Consider the following 14,449-nt stretch of genomic DNA (forward strand, 5'->3'; position numbering starts at 1 on the left):
AGTTTGAGAAACCTCTTGGTCCTTTGTTCAAATGTATAAAATCTGCCCCTCGGGATACCTTCTCTAGTCTATAAAAATGGCTGCCCAGTCATGACTCTTTGAGACACTCTAAGGTGCCCACCAGACTAGCATCCCCAAACTCACAATTTGGGTCCCCTTTATTCATGTTCTGGTCATTCACAATCTCTCTTCCATGGACTTCTACATATCCAGATGGTAAATATCACCTCATAATTCCCTCTATGTTGATACGCTCCTCCGTTTCTCTGTAGCCTTGTTTGCATGTGTCATTTGATTGCTTTGATGTGCATGTTTTTACATGTAACTAGTGTTTTTCAATAAAACAAACTTCCTTCTCATTTGGTCCTGATCAGTTCAAGAGTTTTTCTCTTTGAGACTGACCCCAATATATGCAAGTGTAGATCCTACCTGCTACACCCCCGACCCTGATATACAGAGGTATAGCTCCTACTGTTACGTCCATTTTGCCAGCTCAATCTTCCCACTAATTCCCCATCTAAATGAATAAAAGCAATTTGGGTACCACCATTATTGTGAATCCTATCCTCTGCTGCCAATAGGAACAGCTCCCTGGCCTCCTCTAAGTGACAGCCTTTCAATTACTTAAAGATTACTGTTCCCCTCAGCCTCCTCTTCCCCAGACTGTGCATTTCAAGGTCCCTCAGCCACTCCTCGTAGAGCTTTGTCTCCAGGCCCCTGATTATAATCTGAGGCCATATTTAAAAGGTATTTTACAAGACAGTCTTTATTGGCATATATAAGAATATAAGATAGAGGGTCAACCACCTGACATATTAAATGAATACATAATCCATACAAAATAAAATTAGGATTAGGATAAAAACAAAGCAGCAACACAGTAAAACCTGATGCATAGTACTACTTATCAGGATGAGTAACCACAGCTCTATAAAAAAAACTTTGCTACTAATTCTGTTATTTCCGGATCAGAATTATCAAGCAAAAAAAGCCCTTAAAATCAGCAAAGGTCTCTAAAATTTGGGCCAATATGGGGTATAAAGGATCCCAGCGGGACGCCAAATAGAGAGGACACTGGAGAAGAAAATGGGCAACAGTCTCAATACAATCCATTTTAAAGGGACAGCACCTACTTGAATAGGGAGTGCCATGGAATCTGCCAAATAAAATGGCTGAGAGAAGGGCATGGAATCTGGCCAAGGAAAAGGCTCTGCACAAATTTGGAGCTAGAAGTTGGTAGAGGTACACAGCTGGAACACTTGCATTTGAAACAATCCCTAAATTTAGGGGAGACTAGGTTCTGTTGGCAAGACTAGATTTTATTTCTAAAAATGCCTCAGACTCAGAAAGCAAAGATAAGAATTCTAAAGATAGATTCAGAGAACTTATTTAAGCTTCAATGTAAGGTTTTTTTTAAAAAAAAAAATTGTTACTCTTACAAAATAAAACAAATAGCCAATTTTGTTTTAGTTCTAAAGTGGCTGTCTCTGGGTTTATAAATTCTGCTTGATCGACTGCTGTTGTATGAAATGAAGGGAAAATAGAATCAACTATATCCAACATTTCCCACCCTTCTTTTAGACTCACCTCTTTTGGCTGAGCAGGATCTAATCTTTCTACAAGCAGTTGCAATTGTTCCTGATTCATGAATGTATAACTCTATAACACATTGTAAAATGCTTGTTAAGTAAAGTCTATTACAAACAGGAATAAATAATAGCTTTAATAATTAGCTAATAATTGTATAAATTTATTTTAAGAGACTCATATTGAAATATTAAAGGGAATATTTTTTAAAAAAATTAGTAAGCCTTAAAACCTAAGAACAAAAAAAATCCTGCTTGTCTTGATTATAAAATGCTAAATTAAAAAATCTGTCATAATATTTTGGAAATAACACTTCACGGTGGTGCTTCTGATAAGTATGTGAACAGATTTAAATACATATTTAAGGAATGCAAGTAATAGAACATAAGAGAATCGTCCATCCAGTCCAAAACTATGTCACAAAGTGGCCAAAATCCTGGTGCCATCAGGAGGTCCACTAGCAGGGCCAGAACTCCAGAAGCCCTCCCACTGTTGCCTTCCAAGCACCAAGAATACAGAGCATCACTGCCCAGACACAGTGTTCCATCTAAATTGTGACTAAGCTACTGATGAACCTCTATCCATATGTTTATCCAATCCTCCCTTGAAAATGTCCATACTTGTAGCTACCACTTCTTATAGCAGTGAATTCAGATGTTAATTACTTTTGGGGCGAAGAACTACTTCCTTTTATCTATTCTAAGCTTACCGCTCATTAATTTCATTGAGTGCCCAGTTGTTGTTTTTACATTTATCAAGGACATTCATGTTATGTATAATGCAAAACAACAACAACACAGAAATAGGGTATACTTCACAGTACTTCACTTCTCAACTCTCTTATTACAATTTTTAACATAAGAATTACAGCTCCATCAGACAGGGAAAAAGAGAAACAGTTAAATAAAAATAAAATATATTTTAAGTCTGTTCCAATTTTTATATACACTATACATCATATATATAAAAAGATTCTGATAGATTAAAACTAACAATATAACAACCCTCAGTTAATATTAAGTAATTATTCCAAATACTAAATATTTAACTTTAACGTAACACTAATCACACTTTGCCTAATTATGTCAAAATAGAATAAGTCAAAATCATACAGACTTATTGATAAAATAGGATACTTTTATATAATGAATATTAAATATATACCGTATTTTTCGGACCAAAAGACGCACTTTCCCCCCCCAAAAAAGTGGGGGGAAAAGTGCGTGCGTCTTATGGTCCATATACTAAAAGATGAGGGGGGAGGGGCCTGCAGCCCCCGGGAGAGAAGCGGCAAGATCACTCCCTCCGCCCCCATCGCCAACCCAGCACTTCGCAGGGAGCGATCTCTCCGCTTCTCTCCCAGCCAGGCATGCTTTCCCCGTCCTTGCGTGCCTGGCTGGGAGAGAAGGGGCAGGATCGTTCCCTTCAGCGTGCTGGGGTGGGGGTGGAGGGAGCGATCTCGCTGCTTCTCTCGCAGCCAAGCACCCAAGAACGGGGAAAGAATGCCTGGCTGGGAGAGAAGGGGAAGGATCGCTCCCTTCAGCGTGCTGGGGTGGGGGTGGAGGGAGCGATCTCGCTGCTTCTCTCCCAGCCAAACACCCAAGAACGGGGAAAGAATGCCTGGCTGGGAGAGAAGGGGCAGGATCGCTCGCTTCAGCGTGCTGGGGTGGGGGTGGAGGGAGCGATCTCGCTGCTTCTCTCCCAGCCAAGCACCCAAGAACGGGGGAAGAATGCCTGGCTGGGAGAGAAGGGGCAGGATCGCTCCCTTCAGCGTGCTGGGGTGGGGGTGGAGGGAGCGATCTCGCTGCTTCTCTCCCAGCCAAGCACCCAAGGACGGGGAAAGAATGCCTGGCTGGGAGAGAAGGGGCAGGATCGCTCCCTTCAGCGTGCTGGGATGAGGGTGGGGGTGGAGGGAGCGATCTCGCTGCTTCTCTCCCAGGCAAGCACCCAAGAACGGGGAAAGAATGCCTGGCTGGGAGAGAAGGGGCAGGATCGCTCCCTTCAGCGTGCTGGGGTGGGGGTGGAGGGAGCGATCTCGCTGCTTCTCTCCCAGCCAAGCACCCAAGAACGGGGAAAGAATGCCTAGCTGGGAGAGAAGGGGCAGGATCGCTCCCTCCACCCCCACCCCAGCACCCCAGAACGCTGAAGGGAGCAATCCTGCCCCTTCTCTCCCAGCCAGGCATGCTTTCCCCGTTCTTGGGTGCTTGGCTGGGAGAGAAGCAGCGAGATCGTTCCCTCCACCCCCACCCCAGCACGCTGAAGGGAGCGATCCTGCCCCTTCTCTCCCAGCCAGGCATTCTTTCCCCGTGCTTGGGTGCTTGGCTGGGAGAGAAGCGGCGAAATCGCTCCCTCCACCCCCACCCGAGCACGCTGAAGGGAGCGATCCTGCCCCTTCTCTCCCAGCCAGGCATGCTTTCCCCCCGCTTGCCTGCCTGGCTGGGAGACAAGCAGCGAGATCGCCCCCTCTGAGGAAGGGAGGGGGAAGCCCCGCTACAAGCTGTAGCCAGGGAGAGAGGAATCCCCCCCCCCTCCGCAAAGGCAGCACTTCGCCAAGCGCTGCGTTTGGGGGGGGGCTTCCTCTGTCCCTGTCTGTGTGGCTTCAGCTTGTGCTGATAGCAAGGGCTGGGTTCAGAGGCAGCCAAGCCTCGGATCCCAGCCCTTGCTATCAGCAGAAGCTGAAGCCAGGTAAAGAGGAAGCCCCCCCTCCGCAAACGCAGCGCTTGGCAAAGTGCTGGGTTTATGGAGGGGGGGGGGCTTCCTCTGTGCCTGTCTGCCAGGCTTCAGCTGCTGCTTCTAGCAAGGGCTGGGATCGGAGGCAGGATTGAGAGGGGGAAGGTGCCCAGATCTGGGTGCACAGCTTCAAACAATTTTTCCCTGTTTTCCTCTTCTAAAAACTAGATGCGTCTTATCATCCGGTGCATCTAATAGTCCGAGAAATACGGTACTACGAGGTAAGTATATTCCCTCACATTTTCCCACTTATTTTACAACTAATGAATCAAGTTTTATGTAACCATTAACACATGGCATCAATAGATTTATCTTTTCAGTCTTTATACATAATAAGTAGTAAGCTTTCCATTGCTGCTGGAATTCTTTAGTCAGTGTTTTGTTTTCATAGTTCATCAATTGTGCTATTACACCATATTCAGCTAATCTGTCTCTCCAAATCTCTCTAGTTGGACATTCTTCTGTTTTCCTGCTAACGTTACTTTAGACACAGTAAGCATATATCTAAATAAGTCCTGTGAAGTTCTATCAATATTTGTCTGAGTGCTCATGAGTTCTTGTATTGCGAAAAAGTGAGAAAAGTACGCTTTCTCTATGTTCTCTATCCAATGCATAACTTTGTAATTTGCATAAGACTTGCACAAAATTCAATAATTAAATAATATAATTCCTATTCAAAGTTCTGTGTATAGCACACACAAGCTCTTGTACTGACTGCAGCATTGGGAGTATGTAATCCTGAGGACAATGTATGACTACTACATTGTAGTTAACGGGAAGCCATAAATTGTGAAAGAATTATCTGTTCCTTTCTATACTTCTAAGTTATATGTATTCTGACTTGGGTGAGGAAATACAGATCTCTAAGGGTCCTCAAGGAAGATGTGACAATCTTATGTAAATAGGAATAATAATAATAATTAAAAGGTAAAGGTAGTCCCCTGTGCAAGCACCAGTTGTTTCCGACTCTGAGGTGAAATCGCATCACAATATTTTCATGGCAGACTTTTTACGGGGTGGTTTGCCATTGCCTTCCCCAGTTATCTACACTTTCCCCTCAGCAAACTGGGTACTCATTTTACTAACCTCAGAAGGATGGAAGGCTGAGTCAACCTTGAGCCAGCTACCTGAAACCAGCTTCTGCCAAGATCAAACTCAGGTTGGGAACAGAGAGCTTGGAAACACACATACTCAGAAAGCAGAAATTCTTGAACACGGGCTTTCCTCATACCTGATTAAAGGAAGAATCACTATCAGAACAGTTATCGGTATGGTAACTGCTGTGCTGCTCTGTTTTCACTTTCCTTTGCATCTCTTTAGAGCGCATGTGATCCTCTTCAAATTTATTAATCAGAGATTCAACAACAACCATCATGACATTCTTCAGAGAATGCATCATTTCTCTGTACCTTTAGAGACAAGGAAATGTTAAATATAAAGGTTCAGAACCCTCAATAAATTCTATTTCTCTAGTAGATCCTATGTTATATTTTTAATCTGCCCTTTCTATATATACAAAGAGCAGAAAACTGATACAGAACTTTACAGACATGCTAACATATTATTGGGCCTCAAACAAATAGCACCCTCATGTGCCGAGATATTGCATGATTAAAAGAAATAATCTATCTGTGCCTTCCAATAAATCAGTACCTTCATGGGGAAAAGAATGTGTGTGTCATTGGCTCAAAACTGACATACTGCTCCTAACTAAATAAATGGCTTATTAAATAAACACAAGCTCATTCATTAATTTATAAAAGCAATTAAGCACTGATTAAGTAATGATGTTTTCCATAATGACATTTCTAATTTCCTTTTAGAGAACAAAGCTGTCCACATGTCACTGATATTACTGTCAAAACATTCCTGAAATTGATGTCATCATTAGAGACTTACTGAAATTCCTACAAGAGCTCCTCCTTGCCTGTGATACTTTTGCACTCATAAGGTATGCCCCTACTGTCTGAAGATTAAAACAAAAACGTCAAATTTTTTAGCTATCCATCTATCTGATTCACTGAATCCTAATAATTTCTTGTTTGCCTGATTTGACAGAATTATTTTAATCAATAATATTGATTTGTTTGGATTTTTTCAGGATTATAAGTATTACTATGCAGCACTCTAATGTGTATAGATACGTGTGCTAATTACACCGGCACGCACATGGAACTGCTATGCTAACAACAGTTTTTCCATTCCCATACAGACCAATCTCAAGGACAGATCCATCTCCATAATGTTACAGTGCATCAACAGTTCTATCAACATTACAGTTACTCTCCACCTGGCTCTGAGCCGTGGATTTAAGTATTGCTGAGCAGTTGGGTTAGAACGGATAAAAGGAGGTACTTCTTCACCCAAACGGTGAGTAACATGTGGAATTCACTGCCACAGGAGGTGGTGGCGGCTACAAGCATAGCCACCTTCAAGAGGGGGTTAGATAAAAATATGGAGCAGAGGTCCATCAGTGGCTATTAGCCACAGTGTGTATATATATGTGTATATGTGTGTGTGTGTGTGTGTGTGTGTGTATATATATATAAATATTTTTTTTGGCCACTGTGTGACACAGAGTGTTGGACTGGATGGGCCATTGGCCTGATCCAACATGGCTTCTCTTATGTTCTTATCCATAGATGGAGCCAAACTGAAAATTAGATATATAGATCTGCAACTGAGGCTAATATCACACTAGACAAAAATTTGCTTGCTGGAAACCATGGTTTACATTCAACCAATGGCCAAAAGAATTTTTCCCACATTCCTTATCTCTTAACATTTCTTTTGTCACTTGGAGAGATTATTCCTCAGATTATAATAATCTGCAAAGAACAATGTCATAGAATATCTCAATTTGATGATAGAATTTCTCCAGTAGATCATAACTATGGTATTTTAAATCTCCTCTCGATATGCAAAGAACTGAAAACTGATACAGAACTCTGTAGGCTTGCCAACATAAAACAAGGGCTCCAAAAAATTAAGTGCTAGTAAGACGAGCAGCTTCATTCCCTTCCACTCGTCAATGCAGTTCCCTGTCCTCCATGTCTGTTCTATGACTCCAACAACATCTCCTCCCATATTATATACTGCAAAACATACTGCAAAAAACATAAAGGCAAACAACAAAAATTCCTTCAAATAGATTAGAAGATGAAAACCAGCCAGGGAGATAGTGGGGCCCTTGGATAACCAAGGGGGAAATGATTACTATGCGCCCCCTTGCCCAGATAGTCAGGAGGTATGGACTGGGTTGCCATCAATATGCGGATGACACCCAGCTCTACCTAATGATGGGTGGCCAGTCTGACTGTACCCCGGAAAATCTAGACCTGGCATTACAAGCCGTGGCCTCCTGGCTCAGACTGAGTCGGCTGAAATTGAATCCGACGAAGACGGAGGTTCTCTACCTGGGTCGGGGCGGTCCGGGGAGAGAGATCCAGCTGCCGGCCCTTGACGGGGTGCCACTAATACCGGTCCCCAAGGTCAAGAGCTTAGGCGTGCTCCTCGAGTCCTCCCTTACAATGGAGACTCAGGTGGCAGCCACTGTTAGATCTGCCTTTTTCCATCTTCGGCAAGCAGGGCAGCTGGCCCCTTACCTGGACCGCAGCGACCTAGCGACAGTAATCCATGCTACGGTCACCTCAAGAATAGATCACTGTAATGCTCTCTACATGGGGCTACCCCTGACGCTAACCCGGAGACTACAACTAGTGCAGAACGCTGCGGCACGGCTGTTAATGGGGCTACCACGACGGGAGCACATTCGGCCAGTGCTGAGAGAGCTACACTGGTTGCCTGTTGTGTTCCGAGTTCGCTTCAAGGTGTTGGTATTAACCTTTAAAGCCCTTTATGGTCAGGGACCTGCCTATCTACGGGACCGCCTTTCCCCATATATCCCCCAGAGAGCACTGCGATCAGGGACAAAAAATCTGCTGTCTGCCCCTGGCCCAAAAGAAGCCAGGCTATCCGCAACAAGATCTAGGGCCTTCTCGGTGGCAGCACCAGAACTCTGGAACACCCTCCCAGAAGCTATAAGGGCCCTGCGGGATTTGTCGGCGTTCCGCAGGGCCTGTAAGACCGAACTGTTTAGGCAGGCTTTTCTGGTTGATTGAAAATGGGCTGCCACCGGACATCCTACAGAAGCTGGCGGTCATAGTCAGACCCCAATACCGCCAGACTAGACTGAGATAGCGTACTAGTTTTTAACTTGATAAATGTTTTATGGTTTTATATGTTTTATGGAATTGACTGTTTTTATGATACTGTAAGCCGCCCTGAGTCCGCTTGCGGAGAGGGCGGGATATAAATGTAAAGTAATAAATAAATAATAAATAAATACTAAATGATAAGGAAATGGCAGAGAAACTGAATCTATTTTTTTTGCCTCTGTCTTCACTGTGGAAGATGGGAGGTGCTTGTCTATTCCAGAACTGCCAATTTCAGGTTTCGAAAGACCTGAGTCAGATTGAGCTGATGAGAGAGGAGGTCCTACAACTGATGGACAAATTAAAAACTGACCAATCACCAGACCCAGATGCACAAGTCCAAGAATTCTGAAATAACTCAGATGTGAGGTTGTGGATCTCCTGACAAAAATATTCAGTCACTAAAATTTGTTTCATTCCCAAGGACTGGAAGGTAGCTGATGTAACCCCCATCTTTAAAAAAGGTTCCAGAGAAAATTTGGGAAATTGCAAGCTGGTCAGTCTAACATTGATACCAGATAAGTTTGTAGGCATACTGATGAACAAAAACAACTGACTAAGAATCAGCATCGATTCTGTAAAGGAAGATCGTCTCCCTAACTTTTTACAGTTACAGGGAACTAATATGTGGACAAGGGTGACCCAGTAGATATTGTTTACCAAGACTTCCAGAAATAAAGTTCCTCATCAAAGGCTCCTAAGTCAATTCAGTAGTCATGGGATAAGAGGACAAGTCCTCTTGTGGATTCAAAACTAGTTAATTAACAAGAAATAGAGAATGAATATAAATGGGCATTTTTCTTAGTGGAAAATGGTAAGCGGGATACTTCTGGTAATGGTAAGTGGTATTTTTCCATTTCTTCTTCTGTTACAGAGCCCAGGATGCTACTTATATATTGTCTAAGATATTTCACAAATGGAAGTGGGGTACTTCAAGGCTCAGTACTAGGTCTGGTGTTTTTTGACTTGTTTGTTAATGATTTGGAGTTGGAAGGAAGCGCTGATGTGGCTAAGTTTCAGATGACACTAAATTGTTCAGGGAGGTGAGAACCAAGGAGGAATGTGAGGTAGTCCAGAGGAATCTCTCAAGGTTGGACAAGTGGGCATCAGTATGGCAAATGTGGTTCAATGTGGACCAGTGCAAAATAATGCACATTGGAGTAAAAAATCTTAGCTGTAAATATATGTTGATGGGGTCTGAACTGGCTGTAACTAACCAGGCTTAGAACAGACAAAAAGAACTCTTTCTTCACTCAAAGAGTAATTAACACGTGGCATTCACTGCCACAGGGGTTGGTGGAGGTTACAAGTATAGACAGCTTCAAGAGGGGATTCGATAAACATATGGTGCAGAGATCCATCAGTGGCTGTTAGTAACAAGACACAGGTGGATCATTATATCTGAGGCAGTGATGCTGGGGAGCAGCAGTGGGAGGGCTTCTGGCCCTATGGGTGGGCCTCTTGATGGCACCCGTAGGGCGGACCTCTTGATGGGTTTTGGACAATGTGTGACACAGTGTCCCAGGAAAGTGTTATCGGAAAACAAAGCAGGATTGAACTGATACCATGCCATTATGTGAGCATTCAGATATCAAAAACCAACGTGATTAAGACTAACTGTGAATAGTAAACCCAGTCGTTAAATTAAACCATGGTTTTGCATGCTGTTTCAAGTGAGCCTATAAGAAACTGCTCATGAACAAACTACTAAGCAGTAAATCTTGCAGATTTATAATGACAGTAAACTTTTAGAACAGTGTTACCAGTAACTATAAAATCAAAATGAAAGAAGCAAGAACAGTTGAGCAGGATGACTTGGCGAACAGTCAATTTTGTAAAATGGGCTTTATATGCACTTTTTTTTACGTCTACTCACTCTTTTGATTCTCTGGTCTTTTTAGTAACATGCTGTACAAGTGTATCATAGCCAGTTCCTTCACCCTGATTTTGTGCAGACGTACATTTCTCCGTTTCTTCTTCTATTACAGAACCCAGGGTGCTACTTATATATTGTCTAAGATATTTCACAAATTCATAACTGCAACAAATATTCAGAAATCAAAATGTAACTTACTTTACACTGCTACATTTCAAATCACCTTTATCATCGTCATCATATAACTTCTCTCATCAAGTTACCATTAAAATCATCAATGAATTCCAGAGGCAGCATGAAGGATGAATAAAGAGGATCTGGGACAGTAACTAGGTATTCCTCTCTCACTGAACTTCAATAGAATTAGTTATTTATCTATTGAATTAAATTGGAAAATCACTCATCTAAATGTAAAATAAATTAGTAAAATCTACAATGTGTGCTATCTAATTGCTGCACAAAACACATACATAAGCAAAACTTGAGGATATGTCAGATATCTTTTTTTTCTACTGCACAAGCTCATTTCTCAGAACCACTTTCACATATCACACATAACGACAAAAGAAACTTGCATGGGCCTGACTGCTTAATGTGGCATACCACAGTAAACGGCAGTTTGTTCACTGATATGGGTCAAGCACTAACTCCTTCAGACCAGTAGCTAGCCAAAACCACTCTTTATGCTGACTTATAATATATAGGCAAGTAAAGTTAGGGGTGTTTGAAATAGTTTTGCAAAGTGATTATTTATTTTAAATTCATCTGCTGAAATTTAAAGGCTTGATTTTAATCAACTGACACACCCTATCTATGTATATTATAAAAAGGTGAAAAGTGGCAACCAGAAACTTTACTGTAAGTCTTCATAGAAAAATAGAATCATAGAGTTGGAAGGGGCCATACAGACCATCTAGTCCAACCCCCTGCTCCATGCACGATCAGTCTAAAGCATCTCCGACAAATAAGCATCCAGCCGCCAATGTAGGGGTGCTCACCACTTTCCTAGGCAGCTGGTTTTACCTTTGAACTACTTTAACTGTAAAAAAAAAATTCCTAATATCCAGCCAGTACCTTTCTGCTTGTAATTTCAGCCCACTGCTTCAGGTCCTATCCTTGACTGCCAAGTGGAACACCTCCTTGCCTTCCTCTAAATGACAGCCTTTCAAATAGTTAAAGAGAACAATCATGTTCCCCCTCAATCTCTTCTCCAGACTGAATATTCCCAAGGCCCTCAGCCTTTCCTCATAGGGTTCTTCCTCCAGGCCCTTGATCATCCTCGTTGCTCTCTCCTGCACCTGTTCAATTTTTTCCATATCTTTTTTGAAGTGAAGCCTCCAGAACTGCACACAGTATTCCAGATGTGGCCTGACCAAGGCAGTATACAGCGAAGCTATGACCTCCTGTGATTTTGATGTGTCATTTTTGTTCAAATTTTTCCATAGTTATACATCTTTATGAGAGTGATTCATAATTCATAACACTAAAATTTAAAACTATGGTTGTTTCTAAATGCATTCTGAAGATGCATAGGTTTACAAATAAGTTAGCAACATACTGTTACAGTCTCCTATATCTGCAAATAGCACAATTCCTTCACTAATGACATTATACAAAACAAACAAAAACTTACTTATGGAAGTTTTCATCAGTTTCCTCCAAATGCAACAGAATCTCTTCTGAACACTCAACTGATGGTGCTCCTGTAATTTTCTCTTTGACACTTTGCAGTAACTGTCTGAGCATAGATTGCAAAAGAGCTTCATCTTCACTAGAAAAATGAGACATCTGAGAGACAGAAAGACAGACAGAAATAACCTGGATATTAATTATTCGTAAGAGGGGACCTGCAAGGAAATTGAAGGGTTTTGGGGGGGCGGGGTGCAACAACCACATTGGGAGTTACTTGCAGCTGGAGGGGACACAATGTTGGGAAAGGCAGGTAGCAGGACCTAGTGGAGCAACAACAATGGGGATCATGCCAAGCAGCAGCAACAGGGGTGAGCAGGCAGCCTCAGCTGTCTTACATTCTGCCCACTGTGACTGTTCTTGTACCTGGAGCCTCCTCCTGGGCTGGCATCTTCTTAAGGCTGAATTGAAGTCACAGGTAAGGGCTTTTGGGGCCAATCTTCTTGCTTGTATCTGACCAGGGTGATGCTGCCTGGAGCACAGGACCCATTCACATCAGGCCAGGGGAGGGCTTTCAGGGCCCAATTTTCCCTGCTTGCCCTTCCACCAGCCCATCCCAGCTTTCTTGCCAGGGTGCTTTTGGAGACCCAAGGAGCTATAAATATCAGTTGTAGTTTACACTTAACATGCATTCATTTAGGCAGGATTGTTAGAAGTTTGGCTGTCTGAATCTGCATCAATGAGCCTGCTGCTGTGGTTCTGGTTGACAAACTTGCCAGGGAATCAGAGATGTAACAACAGGGCTTTATTTGTTCTTTCAAATCCTAGAATATCTCTCCAGCCTTGGGAACACAGCACCCATTAATGCTAGAAGAAAGCACTGAAAAAGGCAGCAGTTTAATGTTGACCAGGGAGATGATTTTTTTTAGCTGAAGCGAGCTGGATCTACAGTCTGGAGATCTACACTGAAGCTTGGGGGGATGGGGTATCTGATGAAGTATCAGCAGCTTTGCGGCTTGCTGCAGCACTCTATTTTTCCCACTATGCTTAGCTTGCATATAAACAAATATTACAAGTCTTCCATGTTTGCTAGTCCAAAGAAACTAAATCATTCTGGAATCTTCTCACCATACTAGGAAATGGATAGTGCTTCAGAGAGGTATAAAATTTCCTCTTATTTGCAAAAACCAAAGCCCAAAACAACCCTTTAAAACCTTTTTTCAGCCATTCCTAACCCACTGGTAGTTCTTGCAATCCACATAGACACATTAAAATTACAGCATACTCTACTGCTATAGTCAGGACTGATGAGCACACAGCTATAACTTTCCTTTGTATCTTACTGAACTACAGTAAAGCATCATCATTCAGCATGTTCTACCCACAATGAAAAGCGTGCTGCAATTAGCAATCCTAAATTCTTGTGTATTTGCAGATAGACACATAGAGGAACTTGTCTTGTGCAGAAATCCTTTATAAAACTACAAGAGTTTATATATATTTGGCAATACTGATGAAGAGTGAAAAAACAAAGGACCTTCTTAATAGGCATCTCTAGGCATCTCTAGGAAAAAAAGGAAACAATTGGCAGAAACTCACAAAAGGAACGTTTAGTAACTAGCAGAAAACTAGGGCCAATGTAGTACCAAAGGTTACATGCAAAATTTTACAGGCAAAATATCCGCAGAGAATGTGATGTTCCTAATAATATATTAATTCACTGTTATATGGTTTACTTTGCTGATGCTAAAAACAGGATGGACAAGGGGCAGATTACAAGCTTAAATGTTTTCAGTTTCATTTCTAAGTGCATTAAGAACAACTCAGCCACATTCACAATTAACTGATTATAGTGTGATTTTTAATGTTCACCTCAAGGTAAGTTTCATTGAGTCCAGACAATACAACATTGGGCATATCCATCCTCCTCGATGTTGTTCCATAGTGTTTTAGTGATGTGAAAAATTTCTCATGTGTGGTCACTGTTCATGTACACAGATTACAGAATACAATGAAAATGCCCCCCCTCGCCCAGTTCTGCCCTTCTGAAATGCACCCCCTTGCCCAGTTAGTATGGAGGTATGGGATGGGTTGCCATCAATATGCTGATGACACCTAGCTGTATCTGTTGATGGACAGCCACCCAGGCTCTGCCCCGGAAAATCTTGGCTGTGTGTTCGAGGCCATGACAGGGTGGTTGCAACAAAGCTGACTGAAACTAAATCCATCTAAGACGGAGGTCCTGTGTCTGACCTGGAGTGGAACAGGTATGGGAATAAGGCTCCCAATCACTGGTGGGGCACTTCTGTTGCCGGCACCAAGAGTTCGAAGCCTTGGGATGATCCTGGATGCTTCATTGTTTACGGAGGCCCAGGTCACTGCAGTAGCCGGGTCTGCCTTGTACTATCTACAG

The 14,449-nt window shown here is 42.5% G+C and overlaps 1 protein-coding gene across 1 annotated transcript in view; it reads right to left on the minus strand.

Moving 5' to 3' along the window:
• The window catches only part of TBC1D32 (TBC1 domain family member 32), a 137,905-nt gene extending 125,709 nt beyond the window's left edge, over positions 1-12,196 (minus strand). Inside the window, exons 1-4 of the mRNA XM_060238711.1 lie at positions 12,041-12,196; positions 10,408-10,569; positions 5,549-5,726; positions 1,588-1,659 (exon numbers count right to left, since the gene is read on the minus strand). Coding sequence (XP_060094694.1) covers positions 1,588-1,659; positions 5,549-5,726; positions 10,408-10,569; positions 12,041-12,195 — 567 coding nt within the window. The 5' untranslated portion in view covers position 12,196. The remainder of the gene's footprint in view (positions 1-1,587; positions 1,660-5,548; positions 5,727-10,407; positions 10,570-12,040) is intronic.
• Between the last annotated feature and the right edge of the window lie 2,253 nt (positions 12,197-14,449).

This window comes from Heteronotia binoei, chromosome 1, assembly GCF_032191835.1.
Source record: "Heteronotia binoei isolate CCM8104 ecotype False Entrance Well chromosome 1, APGP_CSIRO_Hbin_v1, whole genome shotgun sequence".
NCBI lineage: Eukaryota > Metazoa > Chordata > Lepidosauria > Squamata > Gekkonidae > Heteronotia > Heteronotia binoei.